Source organism: Lissotriton vulgaris, chromosome 4_1 (assembly GCF_964263255.1).
Source record: "Lissotriton vulgaris chromosome 4_1, aLisVul1.2, whole genome shotgun sequence".
Lineage (NCBI taxonomy): Eukaryota > Metazoa > Chordata > Amphibia > Caudata > Salamandridae > Lissotriton > Lissotriton vulgaris.
The window spans coordinates 916744701-916763543 of NC_141691.1; the positions used below are offsets into that span (position 1 = coordinate 916744701).

Genomic DNA, 18843 nt, shown 5'->3' on the forward strand with positions numbered 1-18843 from the left:
CTAAAGAAACGTTCTGCATTTTCATATACGCTGTAATGCTGAGAGGAGGGAGGAACAATATAGGAAAGGTATAAGGAGTTTTAACTAGAGATATGCCATCTCACAAGTGATTTTAATGTAATCTTTGACCTGCCTTTAGCAGAGGAACTCCTCAGGCAAGGTGATTATGTTTCCTCGACCATAGACTCAGTGATCAATACACCTCACCGTCTGGGAGCTTGATCCTAACCCACCATCTTGCGCAAGCCCAGGGATATCTAAAATGGATTCATTGACCTCCATTGCTTTAGCTCTCTCACCTTGCACCATGTATGTATCAGGTAGGCTGAACATTTAAACATGCTTAACATGCAGTTGGGATTTTAAACCAAAGGACTGAGTCACCACATACCAGAGGAACTTTACAGGAGTTTTCCAACAAGAATCCACTTCAGTCACCCAGATAAAAAAAGATCTGATCACACGATTAATTCTTAAAACATGGTATGCTCCCACCACTGCTGTACATGCTAAGCCCAATGACAGGAACATCTTTCTCAAATGATGGAATGCTTGGTGCACCCCTCTAGGTCAGAGAACAAGTTCAAGACCTTCTCGTAGTCAGGAACATGCCTAAGATTCTGCATACACACTATTTGAGCTTGACACAAGGGCCAAAAATAAAAAGTCAGGATGCCAGATACATGTAGTCAGGCAGTCAAGGTACGGGAACACATCTATTCACTATGCAGGGGACTTTCCTGTCCCAAAACATACTCTAGACTGGGTTGGAAGAGGCGAGTAGACAAAGTTCAAGGATTTGCCTTGGGCTGTAGAAGGCCCCTAACACTATAAAGGGTAATAAAGAGAGAGACAGCTGAAAATGCACTGCCTCAGGGCAGACGTGAACTTGCATCTTCCTGGAGTCAGCGCAATCATGACAGAAGGAGCTGCAGCTTGAAGCAGCCAGTCTGACACTTAATGAGCAGGAGGCACTTCAAAGGGGGATAGAGATCCCCACGAATGCAGGTCCAGTGAATGGCTTCACCCATCTGCATGGGGATTGATGGGGGGGGGGGGGGGGGGGGGGGGGGTCTGTAGGACTCTCTTCCCCCCTTCAGAACACAGTTGTTAGATGGCATCCTGACTGTGGATCTTCTTTCTGTGGTGCAAATCAGTGTGCCTTCTGATGGCCTCTTTGCCTCAGTACCCACAATCATAATTTGTGGAGGAGTGTGGCTCAATGGTTAGAGCGCCAGACCCTGATGCAGAGTTCTGGCCAGGGACCAGGGTTCGATTCCCGCTTTGGCGGGGTCTTGGGCTCAATTTCCTTGGACCTGTTAATTCTCGCCTCGGTGCCTATTCTAATCATGGGCCCCACGCTGCAACTCTGGGCAATAGCTTGCTTAGCCTCCACACCGGCCCCAACAGCGCTAAGGATGCCTGGCTTCACCGTGGGGGTGCCCAGGAGTGGACACTTCACAGGGAAAGCCAGGAGGGGTTCCACAGCGGTATGAGTATCAGCGCCAGGAAGCCGAATAGGCGACACCGCAAGGTGACCGTCTGGTAACAGTGCGCTCTATAAGTACCATGACCTTTACATTTACATTTGTGCAGGTGCAAAGTTAAAGCACTTTCCTCAGTTGCAAATGAGGCCATATCTTTTAAGATAGCATTGGCGCTGTGTGTGTCCCGGCACTCTCTGAATTACAGAAAAGGTCACACGAGCATCTGCAGCCCATATATACTACTACAGTGCTCTGTAGAGTGAACTGGGAGTGCCAAAAATAGGTACACCGCCCATTGCCTCCTCCGGAGTATTGTACGTAATATGGCTCCAGGTTGGGCTGTTAAACCATTTGGGACAACATTTACCAGAAGTCACCTCACAAGCGTGTTACCTTAACTGCTTTTATCTAACTCTAGAGATCAAGGTTTATTATGCTCAGAACGCTAAAAAGATGTACAAAAACACAAAGCCTTGCAAAATGTAGGTTAATAGGCTTGGTTGATAAAAAAGACAGTACAACATAAATCTTGAAGCTTTTTACCTTGGCAAGGGTTCTGGGTGCGTCACGTCAAGGGCAGCTGCTTTAATAGTCCCGCTTTGAAGTGCCTCCACCAATGCATCTTGATCTACAACACGGCCTGCATTAAAGTAAGAGTGCATTTAGCATCATGTTAACAGTGCACACAAACAGTTCTGGTGTCCTAACCCATTTTTGGAATTCAGTAAGCAACTTGTGGGAAGTTTAATCCTACTTTTTGGGACTTGGTGAGCATTAAGGTGCCCTCCTAAACCATAAGTACGATCTACCGCACATGAAGAGGGAGAAACACCCGTTCCACATCCAAGAGTTATTATACCTGTGATCGCTGTGTTGTGCCCCAGTGCAATACACGGGACTGAGCAAAACTGAATAATAATAAAGAATACTGCCTTAAGAAATCAACTTGTGACAAGATTCAGTCGGCTTCTTTGCTTTGTGTCGGTTGGGTTTCATTTTACAACGCGCTACGTCTACTAAGACTATCACAATCAATTAATGGTCAATTAGGCACATTTACAATGCTAATTTACCTCGGGAGATTCTACCTCACTTATGATAACGGAACGCGAAAATTTGCCAGTGTGAGGCCATAGATACAAGCAGTTTTATACTTTTTTCATTTTCCCTGATGAAGTTCCCGGTATGGGAATGAAACGCGTTGGCTGGAGTGTCTATGTTTGATGATTTTGACAAAATTTGAAATAAATAAAATATTTTCTCACCAACATTTGACTACTGGATTTTGTGAGCTGTGCACCCCCTTTGGACAGAAAAACGATTTATTGATCTGGAGCACAGTGACGTCACGCAACAGCTGGCGTTGGCGTTGTTTACGCGGTTAACTCACTAATTGGAACTGGCATGAGATGCGGAACGAGTGGTCCGCCGTTGCTTCACTAGACTATTACCATCTACCATAAAAAACATATATTATAATGTAAAGAATAACACAAATTAATTTAACACTTAACATAATGCAATGCAATGCAACACAACATAACATCACATCTTGTTCTCTAAACCATTCAAGGGTTTTTGCCCCAAAATATAAAATAAAATCGAGATACAAGCTGTTCTCAATCTCAGCAATGCGTGCTTGCTTCCCTGTGCACACTGCACTCTGTTAGGCACGGAAGCCGTGTGCACCCGTCTCAGCTATTACTAAGTTTGCCAGACTGATGCTTCATACAGCCCTGAAGCCTGTGATGTCATCAGCATGGAAAACCCATTGTCTTGTGGGCTGAACTCCACCTCCTAAAGATGTAACAATACAGTTAGCCCCAGGTGCATCAGACTGAAGCCCTGAAGCTCCAGGGCTTCACATCAAACATGGCGTATAGTCTCAGCCATGCCACCCTTTCACAGCACGTAACAGAAAGGGGTGGAGTCATTGTTTTAGTATATTACACATTACATGTGGGATTTTCTGGTTTGCAAATTTTAGTTAATGTTATTCTTAATGGTATTTGTAATTCACTTTAAACAATGGTTTTTTCAGGTGTATACAGGATTTATGATCTCAGTCCACCACACAAACAAACACAAAATGCTTTGTACATCAAGCCCTTTAATCACTAACATTATTATTATTATTTGTTTATTTGTCATGATTAATTAAAATCTTTACAAAAATGATATTAAATTAATAAAAATTATTTAGAAAATTAATTCGTGCTCAATCTTGACAAATAAAAAGTTTGGTTAAGATAATTCATAATTATCCTTAAAATCTTCCAGTGTTCATCACGCGCTCTTAAGTCTTTTTTCTACTAAATCAAAGAACTTTACGACCTGGCAGTTTAATTTGGTGTTTGTGGGGTTTAAACACAGTTTAACAGCCTGCCGGCACGTCTGAACGCGGTGTAGTTTGAAAGAGGGCCGTAATAAGTTATACCTCAAGTCCTTTAGTTTGGGACAAATGCAAATCGCATGGATAATGTCCTCCTTACCAGTTTTGCACAGGCGGCACTGCTGTGAAAAGTTTTTTCTCTCCCAGGGAGGTAAGTGTGGGAGTACAGGAATTACACCAAGGTGTAGTTTTAGAAACTTTTCTTTGATTTTTATTTTCATACCAATGTTGAAGTATGCTTGTGGTTGCGTGCTTCCATAGTCACTGAGCGTGATCCAGCCACGCGCTCTGTTTGCTAGTGCCTCCGTGTCCTCAATTGCTGAAATGATACCTGCTGATTTTTTCACAACTTTTTTGAAGGACAAGAGGTCTATTGAGGTATCCCAGACGTCAGACAGACCTAGGACTTGAGGTGATTCAAGTAGATAGTCTCTGGCTGAAGATTTATGATGTCAAAGCAGCTCTTCCCATACATTGAAACTTAAAGAGCCAGTCTCTGCAGTGCGGCTCTTATGCCAGCTGGTTCCATACGCACTCCGCCTTTCTAGTGTTTGTTTGAGAATTCCAAATTCCAGCCGAATCTGGGAGGGTGAAACATATCTTGGGAGGTTAAAGATGGCCCTATATGACTTGGCTATGACTATGTCCAATAATGCGGCATCCTTCCCATGAAGGGATTCACTCCCATATGTAAGGGTCGGCTGTAATTTTGCACGCAAGATCTGGAGGAGTGGGTTAAGTGTTAGATCAGGAAGTTTGGCCTTTAACGATTTTATAGCCAAGTATGTCATAGTTGCCTTCCCTCATAAGGAGTCTAGTTGCGGTTTAAATGTATTTTTTGAGTCCAAAATTAGACCCAAGTTGTTATCAGGTCCAGTCTTTCTCCGTTTAAGTGCCAACTAATTTTCCTTTTTTTCCTGTAATTCACAGCCATGGCCTTTGATTTATTAAAATTTATTTGCAGGGCATTCTTTACTGAAAAGGTGTGAGCTACATTCAGGAGATGCTGGAGGCCCATGGGTGTCCGACTTATCAGCACCAAGTCGTCCGCATATAGCAGGTTGGACAGGGTAATTTTCCCTAGTTTAGGTGCATGATTAGGGCATTTATCGAGTTCCCCTGGTAGATCAGCAAGGAAAAGATTGAATAATGTTGGCGCTAATACGCACCCCTGCTTTAACCCTTTTGTTTTCCGGATGGGTTTAGAGAGGTGTGTGCCTGCTCCTAGTTTGACTTGGATCCAGGTGTTTGAGTGGAGTAATATCAGCACGTTTAGGAGGTGTTTGGGTATTCCCCAGCTGTCCAATTTCTGCCACAGTTTATAGCGATCCACGTGGTCGAATGCAGCGGTGTAATCAATAAAGGAGAGATATTGAGGCGTTTTAGTCTCTTTTGCTGCTCCCATCAGCAGAGTTAGTGCCATGATGTTAGTTGTGGTCCCTTGGCCCCTAGAGAACTCCGTTTGATTGATCGGAATTACAGATTTTTCAGATGCCCATGACGTTAGTTCCTCCAAGATGGTTCCTGCAAAATACTTGGCCTCCACGTCTATGAGGGCGATAAGCCGATAGTTATTTGGGTGTTTATACTGCCATGTTTGAAAATTGGGCTGATAACTGACCCATGCCAGGACTCAGGAAGAGTCTGGGTATTCCTTAAGCTGTTAAAAATTGGTGTTAATGATACACTCCAAAATTCTGTGTCGGATTTATACAACATTGGTGGTATGCCGTTTGGTCCAGGGGCTCCTGTAGGTCTCCCTCTTGCTGTTTGCCTTTTGAGGTCGGCTGGCACAATCATCTGGCGTCCAGACTCGATGTAACGAGAAGAACTTGCTTCCGGCACTGGTTTATCAGATTTAGGTAGGAGCATGGCCCCATTCTCACATATTTCTTGAGTCCTTGTTGCTGTGTAGCAATTGTCTGTTTCTTCTATTTTAGCCCTCATAACTTCTATACTGGGTTTTTTTGTCGCCGCCTTTTCAGGACTGTCCTCTTTGTTAAAGTGCTTAAGTAGATATTTTGTCCATACCTCCTCCGATATGTTTGAATTTAGGCCGAGATGTTCAGGATTCTTTATTGCCAAAACTTGGAGCTATTTTTTAGTTTTCCTATATAAAGAAGTTTTGCCCATAGGTCGTCACTTCTTTGCTTCTGTTTTTCCCATTTCTTCCTGTTAGACCTGTCTGCTTCTGGGGGTGTTCTAACCATTATTATTTATTTTTGTCACCCTTAGCCTCCTAGTGTTTATATATATTTTTTTTATGTTCACCAGGATTTTTCAGTGTTGTCAGGGGGCTAGGTGCTCCTTGACTATGTCGCCATCTTCCCCTTCATTTCCTGTGAGGCCTAGCCAAGCTCCTGAAAATCTAGGGACACTCAGGAACCTAAAATGGTGTCCACCAACTGCCATAACGGTTTACTTGAGGAGACTGACCCATTGGACCAAGTGAGGAAAGTTCTGGAAGCCTCTGGCATATTCTAGCAGTTAGAGGCTAGCCTATAAATAGCCAGGGCCAGGGCGGCCATTTTAGATACTCACTGACCAGAGGAGAGTGTAGTGGACAGGGTTAGGAGGGAAGCAACTAATGAGGAGGACAGTGCTTCAATGGGGAAAGATCGTTCGGTGGGCCGGCTATCGCCCTATACTGATGCTGCCCCTCTTGGTGTGACTGAACCCTGACCCGAGGGTACCACAATTGACTTCAAAGCAGGTCCGCTAACTCTACCTCACCCAGGGGCTGGAGCGTGAAACTGCCCCAGAGACTACCGAGAAGCAAGAGTCACACTTCCCAAGGTGGTTGTCAACTTAAGTGAGTTGGAACTGCTCACCGCGTTGCTGTGGGAGAGAATATTCCCTCGGCGGGAGTAACGTTGTGCGTGAGTCATCAGCTGTCAGCCCGGGGTCCGAACCCGGCCGCTGTGGTGGAGGCAGAGTTCAGCTGGGGCCGGCTGACAGGAGGAGAAGACGCGGAGAGATGCGGCGTCTAGAACCAGGAAGAACCCGGCGGCGTCAGAGGAGGTGTGCCTGAAGCGAAGCAGGCTGGTCGGAAAAGGCGGAGCTTTCGTCTGAGGGAACGCGGAAGGAGGAACAAGCGCCGCTACGGTCCCGCCGGAGAAGCAACACGGGCTGAAATAACCCCCCTGATGCCAACTCCCACTGAGCCTTCACCGTCGGCGCTTGAACGGGATATCAGAGCGCGTGGGCATCTCTAGCCGAGTTGCCCCTCCAGACCAAAGTAAGCTGGGAAAACTGTGGGGAAGCGGGAGGCGGCACAGCAGGTGAACAGAGATCACTGACCCGCCGGATGAAAGAGTAATTGCTGAAAGACATCCCGGTTTTGGCACATTAACTTTAGAGACCTGATTTAAACCATCGGAGTAACCACTGAGGTATTGGGGGTGTGAGAAGGGAAACGGTGCCCCAAGTAAATGAGCCTTGAGCACGGGTACTGAGAGCTGGGCTACAGGGTGTCAGTAGCAACCAGAGTTCTTACTGTAAAACCCTCCGGGCAGTTAACCTTTAAGAGTCTAAACATCTCCAATAGGGGCAGAGTATAAAAATAGTCACAAGGAAGCATAATTAATTTGCCTTGTCTTCTTTTGGCCATATAGCTGGCTGAGAACTTTGCCAGGAACGCTGCTGGGGGTAGAACTCTGTGAAGCCGTGAGCTCAAGCTGTTTTGGACCCTGAGTTCAGATGGGTAATGTACATGCCAGGTTGTGTAAAGTGGCGTATTGAACTTGTACAGTGAATTTCCCATACTGCATCAACTAATTTGACAAGCCATACTGTTGTAACTGATGGTGATTATCCTCAAATGTGATGTAACCTTAATTAATCTTCGCTGAATTGAGAAAAGTGATGAAGCTTGCTAAATTGAATGTGGAAGCTTATTCTGAACTGAATGTATGCACTAATGTTGTCTAGAAAAGAACAAAGAGAACTTTTATAAAAGGTACTGGTATTTTTCTAAAGTGGTGTGGTGTCCTTTATTTTTAGTGGTAAGGCCTGGAGTTACTGTGAGTGAATTGTAAGCATCACATGCAAGCCTTGGGGTTTTAGTACCCCCCCACTTGGTGTCAGGCTACCCTATGTAGTCTAGGAATTCCTAGGTCTAACACTTCCTTTTTAGAAGTTTTTTTGCATTCCTTAAGACAGTTTGCAACTCGTGATTTGTTGGGTCCATTAGCATTTGCCTCAATGGCTGGTTTATTAACCGTTTTTGCGTTTTCATTTCTAGGGTAGGTTGTAGTTTGTTTGGAATTCCCTTCCCTTGACTTAAGCAATTTGGAGACGTTTTTAGCAATTTCTCACTGATATTTTGAATAAAGTTTTGCCAAACTTCTGACAACTTAGTTGAGGAGTTGGCAACTTGAGTGAAAAGAGTTTTCACTGCAAGGCTTATGGAGTCAATGTTATCGGCGTTACACTGAAGTCGCCTTAGGTTTGAAGTAACTTAATTTTCAATGCCTATATGTGGATCAGTTTCCAGTTGTAAGTTAACTTTTATTGTAGCTTCTTGAGGCAGGTGGTCGCTGAGGTCACTCGTCCCTATTTTGAACGCTGTTACCCAACCAAGCATGTTTAAGGATGTAAACATGTAGTCAAGGTAGGAGGATAGTTTGTTAGAATGAAAGGTGGCAACTGGTGGGTCATCTTCGACATAACGCCCGTTCAAAGCCCTTATATTAAGATGTTCCAGTTGTCGAAGTACGTTTTTTGAATACTTCGTTGATTTGTTAATTTTTGCACAGCCTTGTCTTGGCACGCCCCATGCATCATTCAATTCTTGGCTAAGATCATTGTCTGGGTCAGAGCTAACAAGAAACATGCTGAAGTCTCCTGCCAAGATGATTAAGTCGGAGTCCTTTTCTTCCATTAATTTTTCCAGGGATTTCACCAGATCGTTGGCCGTTTTTTGTTTCAGTTTAGGATGGATATAAGTATTGATTATTATTACTTCTTGAGGCTGTTCCTGTAACCAAAGTGAAATCTTTACCACCTGTATTGCACTAGGAGGGGGTATATGAGATTCTATTGTCGTAATCTCGCCTATTGTTGTTATTGAAGCAAAGAACATCAGGCCTCCTGATCAGCGACCGAAGGTGGAATTTTTATTTGCTGGAATACAACAAGATGTGAACCCTCGCAGCTCAAATGCCTTTTCCTCCCAGGTTTCTTGGAGGAGTAGCGGGTCAAAAGAGTTCAGATATTGTAGGAACTCTGGATCGTTGCGTTTACTGGCTAGGCCATTGATGTTCCAGGAGTAAACACTAATTTCCCTGATCCTTTCAAGGGGATTAACAGAGTCCTTTCCCCTTTGTCAATATGCGCCATTCGTTATATTGATTGTTGGTTGAATTGACTTCCAGTTAAGGAGAGTGACTGGCGAGATGTGACCTCTATGCCTTTGTTCTTGTTCGGGTAGAAATGTTTTTGTGTCTTGGGAGTGTGCCCTTGGGGAATTACTCCTAGCTCCCTTTAATACTGAGTTGGTATTTTTTTGCACCAGTGGCCTAATGAGGGTTAAAAAAGGCATTGGTTAGCGAGGTTGCTTTTCCAGTCTCAATTCAATCCCCCATTGTTGGAATGTTACTTCTCCTTCAATAATTTTATTAGCTATCTCAAAGGAGTTCCAGGTTGCTTTTGTTGTTTCTGAGTGCTGCGTGTCGTTATTAGACTGAAACTCTATTTGCATGAGGTCAGAGGAGCTGATGTTTACTATACTTTTAACCGAGTGCAAAAGTCTTAATATGTTTGCCCTGTTCAAACGGTCGTCCCTACCTCGGGACGTGTATTCAGGAGTGAAAAGGATGGTTGTCGGACTGTCCTGGTGCTGGACTGTTGTTGGATTTATTGATGGTCTCTCTTGGTCTTGTTGAATGGACTGGGGGGGGGGACGGCCTGGACATTCAGTATTTGGATAATTTGATTGCTCACTTTGAAGGTTATCCGTACTCACAAACAGGCAAACATAATTGGAGCTCAATTAACATTTCCAAGGGTGAAGAAGGCGTAAATTGTTAAAATACCTTTCAATAAATATTAGCAATAAAATAATAATATCAACCACAATAATAATGCTAATAATAATAATATTAATGGACTACTCCTAGATTTGGAGTACATTTCAGACATTTTCTTGGATACACAGAAAAAACTAGCAGAACTACAGCAAATCTACTACAATCACAGATTTCGATCAGTACTCCAATGGGTAACATTTACATTGGTGGAAAAGTCTGTAAGCCTAAATGGGACTCAACTGTAAAATATTTTGTCCACTATGAAAGTATGTTCCCAATGGAGAACCTTCTTCCCTTACATCTCCAATGAATATGGGGGTGTTCCATCCCAATTCCTGCTCTGATAACCCACTTACTCATGCCTTTGAAGGGATCTAAAATACTGGACTTCCAGATTGGAAAATTCTTCACAGAGTTTGTGAATATCAATCAACCAATCTTTATTTGTAAAGCGCGGTGCTGTCACCCCTAGAGGTATCTAGGTACAGAGGCTACTGCATCTGCCTAGAAGAGCCAGGTGTTGAGTCTCTTTCTGAAGTCTCCTGTGAGGGGATGTGCGGAAATCGAGGGGCAGGCTGTTCCAGGCTTTGGCGGCAGTGCAGGAGAAGGAGCTGACCCCACAGTGGGCATGGCGAACACGGGGAAAGTGTACAAGGGCTAGTGAGGAAGAGCGCAGCTGTCTCAAGGGAAGATGCCGTAGTTGAGGCGGCTGGTGACGAGGGCCTGAGTGACGGTCTTTCTGGTGTTCAGAGGAATCTATTTGAAGATTCTGCCGAGTCAGCCGAGAGTGTAGCAGCAGGAGGAGGGGACTGCCTTGACTTGTTATTTCATGTTGAGTTGGCTGCAAAGGTTGATGCCAAGGTTGTGTGCATGGCCAGTGGGAGTCAGTGAGAGTGCATACCCATATCGTATATATTTGTGAGTGATCAACAAATTTTGCAGGGTGGCCCCCATTAAAGGAACTATATTCCTTCACAAAGCACAAACTTACAAATGCAATAAATCGTCCATAATGGCAGAAGTTTTGTTTGCTCAAGTGTATCTCATGGATGTCAAACCCCACCAATCAAGATTTCATCAATCAGGATTGAGATTGTTCACTAAGATTTTGTAGTGACTTACCTTTCTATTGCTCTTGGCATAATACTAAAGGCGTAAGCCAGGGGTACTACAGGAGTAGTAAGGCACTCTCACCCAGACTAAAATCTTTGCAATACGGACCTGTTCTTTTGTAAATAGCCTATTTTATGAACTCAAGGGCAACTTAAGTGCATAGAACACGCTACGATTCGGGAACATAATGATTTGTGGTAATCATTTCCATGTAAATTTTATTCTTTTGATTCTATCAGCATTTCATAAATTTACAGCTAGAGATTAAAATCACCACCAGAAATAGAATGATGAAAGCAGATATCAATAGAAGGTGCCTCAGTGGATATCCAGGAAAGTTGCCTCGCTGACAGAAAAATTTCTAGAAATTAAACCATTTCTACATACGTAGGTCCTTATTGGTTTGTACAACAGTCTAACAATTCCAATGAATGTCTTTCTTTTTATTTATATTAGGTCTTCTTTAAAGCCTCATTTAACTTTAGCCATAAAGATAGGGACAAAGTTAGTTTCAAAAGTTGATTTTGTCTCACATGTATAGCACTTAAATATTGTCTATTTGTTTGGAATGTATGCATTTTCATATTATTATTATTTATATTTGTAGAGCGCAACAGCTACCCAACAAAGGGTTTCCCGGCGCTTTCTGATTCGGTGATTTTCTATTACTGGACATAATTTAGGTGTTAAACAGCCAGGTCTTTAAGGCTTTTCTAAACTTCATGTAGCTGGTCTCGTTTCGAATAGAGAGTGGCATTGAATTCTACAGTGTAGGTCCAAGAAAAGAAAGGATTTGCCACCCATACGTGACAATTTGGTCTTGGGAATCACAAAATGCTTAGCTGTGGCAGATCGGAGGGCTCGAGCAGGACAGTAAGGGGACACTAGGCTATGCAGGTAATTTGGGGCACTTTTGTGGAGATTTTATACATAAAACAAAGTGATTTAAAATTAATCCGATTTTCTACTCTTAGCCAGTGTAAATCACGAATATACTTAGAGGCCGATATTGTATTTGGAATTTTGCATAACAGCCTGACCGCAGCGTTTTGGACTATCTACAGCCTACGAAACATTGCCTTCTTTGCCCATAGATATAATACATTGCCGTAATCTAGCCTTGATGTAATTAAAGTGATGATTACAGTTTTCTTGGTGGATTCTGGCAACATCCAACAGATCTTTTTAAGCCATTTTAAGATAGCAAAACAGGTAGCCGATGTCTTCACTGCTTGTTGATGCATGTTAAGAGAGTCATCAACAATGATGCCTAAGTTGCGAGCCCGCATTACGGGAACCGGAAGAAGGCCCATTTCTTGTGGCCAATGTTGGGGGCCCCATAGTTCTTTGTCTTTGCCTAGAATCATCACCTCGGTCTTATCACAGTTTAATTTAAGGAAGTTTTCTTGCATCCATCCTGCAATTTTCACAAGTCCCTATTGTAAAGTGGATGGGTTTTTGTTTTTTGCAGAGGAAAGCGAAAAGAGCAGCTGAGAATCATCAGCATAGGAGAACATTTGTAGTCCCGTCTCTTCCGCTACCTTTGCCAGTGGACTCATATAAAGATTAAATAATAGTGGGCTTAATATGGAGCCCAGGGGTACTCCATGTTTAAAAGTCTGAGTGTCTGAGCACGCTAATCGGGAGAAAACTTGGAAAGTGCGTTTTTCCAGCAGTGATTTAATCCAGTTAATAGCCGAGCCTCTAATGCCCATTTCGTATAGTGTCCTCATTAATACTGCATGAGATACCGTATCAAATGCCGCACTAAGGTCCAATAACACTAGTGCAACCGTTTCACCTTTGTCCAGCATGGCGTGAATATTCTCCGTGACACCAAGTAAAGTTGTCTCCGTAGAGTAACCTGATCGAAAGCCTGACTGTTGGGGGGGCAGCAGACCTTGGGCTGTAATAAATTCTGTTAAGGAACGGTGTACATGTTTCTCAAGGATTTTTGCAAATATGGATAGCAGGAAGATCAGACAAAAATTTGAAGGTAAATTAGGGTCGGCACCACCCTTCTTTAGCAAGGGGTGGGAGGGTCGCTGGCTGCTCGCTGATTCCCAGCGGAGCCTCCCGCTAACATATCTGGGCAGGGGGTGCACAACTGGCCCCTAGTGCTGCGGCGGTTCCCCCTCGCACCACCCTACTTGCAACTCGCCTGGACCTAAATTGGCGGCCGCCAGTGACCGCAGAACGAAGATAGCCGCCACGCGGGGCCTGCTCTTAACATGCCTGGGCAGCGCCTCATGGCCAACGCGGGACCGCACCAACACCTCCACCACCTTGCGCACTCTCACGCCCACCGAGCCGGATGACCGCAGGCTCTCCAAGATGGCGACGCACCTGCGGCTGGCCTCCAACTTCATCTCCCACCTGGGCTTCCACCTTCTCTCCTGGACTTCTTGTCTTCTGTTCTGTCCTGACCGACACCCTGCTACTGTTGTCGGACAGCTTCTCTGGACTCTAGCCCTCCTCCCACTCCCTCATCCTTAACCCTTTTCCCCGTGGATGATCCTCAAATGTTTCTTCCCTTTGCTTCATCTCCCACCTTGGCTCCCACCTTCTCTCCTGGACTTCTGGACTTTTGTTCTGTCCTGACCAACACTCTGCTGCTGTTTTCGGACAATTCCCACCCTCCCTTTGTGCTGTGACTGCATCCACACTTATGAAGCTCTGCTCTTTGACTTATTGTAATAACTCTAACTAATGGTTTTTGCTTTAGACCTCGCACAATATACCATTCCTATGTGACTCTTAGAGCTTATCCAGTCATATCCCCTGCCTATGTATATAGAGATAACTCTAATCACTAGTGTATGCAGTAGACCTTTGACCGATTGCAATAATGCTAAGCTTTAGTATTCGCTGAAGCCCTTACACCATATACCACCCCTATGCGTCTCCTAGAGCTTAACCAGTCATATCCCTTCCTATGTGTATGTAGTTGACTCTTATCACTAGTGTTTGCAGTGGACCTTTGTACTCTCTACCACCCCTATGTGACCCTTAGAGTGTTTCCAGTCATATCCCTCCTGTGTAGATAGAAGATAACTCTAATGACTAGTATCCTATGTGATTCTTAGATTGTATCCATGTGTATCCCCTCCCTGTGTTTAGAGTTATAGCTGTAACGACTAGTCGCCTGTGTGACTGTTGGAATATAGCCAGGTGTATCCCTTCCCCCGTGTGAAGAGATAACCCTACTCACTAGAACAAAAAGAAACGTGCTCCTGAAATGTGTAACGTAACTGATTCTATGTAAAGTGCTTTGATAACATGTAACGGAACTGGTGCTATGTAAAGCGCTTTGATAACCTAATCGGTTCAAGTTCCTGAAATGTGTAACGTAACTGATTCTATGTAAACTGCTGTGATAACATGTAACGGAACTGGTGCTATGTAAAGCGCTCTGATAACCTAATCGGTTCAAGTTCGCGCTATTGAAAACCCTAAAAATAAATAAATAAATGGCGTCTTTCCATTCATTTGGCACAGACTCCCCCTGAAGGGATGCATTTAGGAGGTCTGTGATAGTAGCCATAGACTTCTTATTGAGTTTTTTTAGCACTGAACACGGTAGTGGATCATTAGGTGAGCCAGATTTGATTGTACTAAGTAGCTCAATGACGGTGTCAGTACTAAGCACAGGCCAATTATCTAATAGGCTACTAGGGGCGTGAGAGGACCATTTGTCAGTGTTATTATTACTCGATACATCCGAAGGTATATTATGTGAAGCCATGTTAGCCTGGTGGCTTTTATTCTGGGCTTGTTCTATTCCTTGATAGATTTTGTCCACTTTATTGACAAAGAACGTAGCTAAAAGATCGCATTGTTGTTTATTTAAATATGGAGGAGTTTGTAATGTTTGAGCCAGCTAGCTCTTTCACCATTTTAAAGAGAGCTTTTGATCGATTTAATGCCTCTGTAATAGTAGAGCAAACAAATTCAGCTCTAGCTTTACTACAGAGCGCATGATATTTAGCTAATTTGCTTTTATAATCTTTTTTAGCTTCTGGTGAATAGGTCTTTCTCCACATGCGTTCTAGGTTTTTGCACCTGGATTTTCCTAGCTTCAATGCTTCCGTAAACCATGGAGCAGGGAGTCGATGATTTTTACATTTTAGTTTAGTTTAAGGTAGGCAGCTGTCAATGGCTGTCATAAGCCATTTCTGAACTGCTGCACACAGATTATGAACAGATGACTCAGAACAGGGTGTGTGTGTATTAAGGAAGGTATTTAGAGCATCCACATCTAGTTTCTTCCAGTTTCTAATAAACTGTGTTTGCATAGGTGTGCCTTCCTTTCTTGACATAGTGACTTGGAGAGAGAATTTTATTAAATGATGATCTGACCAGCTAATAGGTAGGGCAGGAGAGGTGGTGATTTCTTTAATGTTCAAGAAAATCGGGTCAAGAAAATGTCCTGCACTATGCGTAGGTCCAGTATTCCTCAGGGTTAAGTTGAGGGACGCCAGATCGGCTATAAACTCTGTGACTTTTAAACAGTTAGGGTTTTCTAAATGTAAGTTCATGTCACCAGTAATAGAAAAATTGGATGTATCATGATTAAAGGGCCAATGAAGTCAGGGAGGGTTGTCACCCAGGTTGACGCCGTCCCTGGTGGACGATCTATAAGTGCACCAGATAGTGTATAATTGGGGAGAAGAGCAAGCTTAAATGTGGCTGCTTCACAGTTGAGGCAGGGTAGTTTAGTGAACTCGCAGGTAAATTCCTTCTTAAAAATGATGGCGATCCCTCCTCCTAACTGATTTTTTCGGTCTAATCTTACTATGGCATACTGATCTGGTAGAGCTTCAGCAATTTCCGGCCCTGAGCTTTCCTGGAGCAATGTTTCTGTTAGGAACAAGGCATCGGGTTCTTCATCTATCAGTAGATTGAAATCTCCGTTTTGTGTTTCGGTAGAGATCGACAATTTAGGCTAAGGAAGGAGAATATTTTTGCTTTAAAGTCAGGGTATTTCGTCATCTTGCCTCTACTTTCTATAGCCCTGGTACCTTCTGGGGTTATAAGGAAATTGCATTTGTTACAAACTGTCCTGTTTCTATCCAAGTGCAGTGGGCTACATTTCGTTATCAGGGGAGGTCTTAAAGCCCGCAGCAGCTCGAAGTTGTATTTTATAAATGAGTGCGCATCTTTACTTACGCATAAGTCGGCAGGAAATTATACCTGTTTTTGCTCATCATATGATGATAATGAATGGGCCATGGTCCTTGGCATGTACGTGGCTCGGATGGGCGCAGACGGGCTGGACTCTGGCGTGACTCCGGAACTGATGCGGCGGGTCCGCTGCGCGGAGACACACCCGTCTCTTTAAGTAGGGATGGCTAGAGCGCTGACAATGCTGCTGCCTCCCACCCAAGATGTCCGCTGTCGGGAATATTCTCCCGGGACCCGGTACTCAGCCCTAAGATCGGCTGGGGCCGCCAAAGTGCGGGGGAAGTGAATGACACGAACCAAATAATAACAAGTGCTAGGGGAAGTGCAAATAGGATTTTAAAATTCGCCGCTTTAAAATTGAGTGAACCACACGCTAGTATTCAGCAGAGTCCACAGATACAGCAGTCTACCTCCCGGCTTCCGCCTCAGGAGGGATCCAGTAAATTATACAAACACAACAGAATCTCGCGTCTGTCTGAAGTGAGCTCTCTAAGTAGGGATGGCTAGAGCGCTGACAATGCTGCCGCCTCCCACCCAAGATGTCCGCTGTCGGGAATATTCTCCCGGGACTCAGTACTCAGTCCTAAGATCGGCTGGGACCGCCAAAGTGCGGGGGAAAGGGAATGACACAAACCAAATAATAACAAGTGCTAGGGGAAGTGCAAATAGGATTTTAAAATTTGCCGCTTTAAAATTAAGTGAACCACACACTAGTATTCAGCAGAGTCCACAGATACAGCAGTCTACCTCCCGGCTTCCGCCTCAGGAGGGATCCAGTAAATTATACAAACACATCAGCATATATAGCTACAATGCTTAATGTTAACAGTCTTATGGCTAGTAGGTAAGACACATCTTTTTGTTCAGTTAAGAAACACAGTAATATTAAAAGAGAAAAAAGTAACAGTGAACACAAAATCCTTAAAGTAGAAAGATGTTATTCACAGTGATATCTCCCCAAAATACACCTCACATTAAAAGGAAAGTACATAAAAAACAGACACATTTTTTTCCTGTATTTATAGCTTTGATATACATATTAAAAGATGCTGCTGCTTTCTTCAGTGATAATATAGTTCACTAAAGAACGTTCTAAGGCAAGGGTAGATGGAGATGTGATATTCTTTCGGAGTATTAGTTGTGTTTTTATTTCTAAAACAGAAACATCTGAATTGCACATTTTTTAGAGAGTATGTTATTCAACTTTTTAATTGGCCCCCTTTCGTCACATACGAGTTGTCACTGACCTCTCAGAGGAATGTACACAATGTAGTTAGGAGGCAGGCTGTACGCAGGAGACAGTTTCACAAAGAGCTGGCATTAGGGAGGGCCAACTGATGTCTCTGCACTACGCGCCAAGCCTAAAGGGGCACCTTTTGCATGACAGGCTGTTGCGAGATGAGAGCAGCCTGCAGAGATTTTATATGCCTTTTATTTTAAAAGATATAATTACCACAGCATGATAGCTCTGGAGGTTAATGTACTTGATGGAGAGATCTGTGATTTGTCTAGTCACAGTTTTGACTGATGATAAAGCAGCATAGAGGATTAATGTTCCTGCTGCAAAGCACAATGTATAACATGCAGAGCAAACACTATTCTATGTAGCTTACTGCTTTGTTACAGAGATTCTCTAGTTTTTTGGAGTTCATAAGTTAAAATCCTTTTAATATAGCACATTCAGCTATGAACATCAAAACTCTGCACGCAAGGCAGAGGTATAGAACCGTATTGCTTTTTTCCTCAATCTTTCGTTATACTAGGGTTGCCAAGAGGGTTCCTTTAGGTAGTAATACAATTGTATTAGTATGATATCCCCAATGATTGTGTTATGTTTCAAAACCTGAGTTTACGGGCCAGATTTAATAACACTTTGCCCTTGACACAAACCTGGAGCAAGGTGTTGTTTTGGACTTTACCTTCCAGTAAGAATCTTAAATTGCATTGGACAGTCTCCCTAAAGTAACACAAGGTAGCTGTTAATATATATATATATATATATATATATATATATATATATATATATATATATATATATATATATATATATATATATATATATATATATATATATATATATATATATATATATATATATATATTCATATAAATCCATGTGTATGCACTTCAGAGATATCTTGCTTAGACCCCCTATCTGACCTTGACTAGACAAGCTTCAGCAACTATTTCAAACCCCCTCCGAGGTCCCTTTGCTTGTCCTGACTTCATGATAGTTCTTTATCTGGTCGTGCACGCTGCTTACACAGTGCTGAGACAGCCTTTCTGGTCTGCCCATATCTAGTAGTTTATAATTTGCATGGTGCAGATCTTGCACATCCTGTTAGCCATATTTGGCTTGGTGCCTTATTCTTGTTCCGCTGACATAGCATTACTAAACGTATATAGCACCCAGAAACCAGTCACTCTGGGAAGAAGCAGTATGAAAGCCCATAAGGCAGGAGACCTGACTTCTTCCTTGCTAATTAGCAATGATGCATGCATGTGGTTCTAATAAAATTAATTTTGCTCCGTTTCTGAGCAAACCTGCTATGTCTGGGGAGTTTCATTCATTTGCTCCTGGGAGGGTGCCAGTATTTCCCCATCAGAATGGTGTCAGAAAAAGTGGGACATTGGAAGG

The 18843-nt window shown here is 43.3% G+C and overlaps 1 protein-coding gene across 3 annotated transcripts in view; it reads right to left on the bottom strand.

Moving 5' to 3' along the window:
• The window catches only part of LOC147722720 (uncharacterized), a 366241-nt gene that overhangs the window by 58999 nt on the left and 288399 nt on the right, over positions 1-18843 (bottom strand). For all 3 annotated transcript variants that reach the window (XM_086965197.1, XM_086965198.1, XM_086965199.1), the window contains one exon: positions 2031-2127. In XM_086965197.1, the coding sequence (XP_086821323.1) occupies positions 2031-2127 (97 nt within the window). The remainder of the gene's footprint in view (positions 1-2030; positions 2128-18843) is intronic.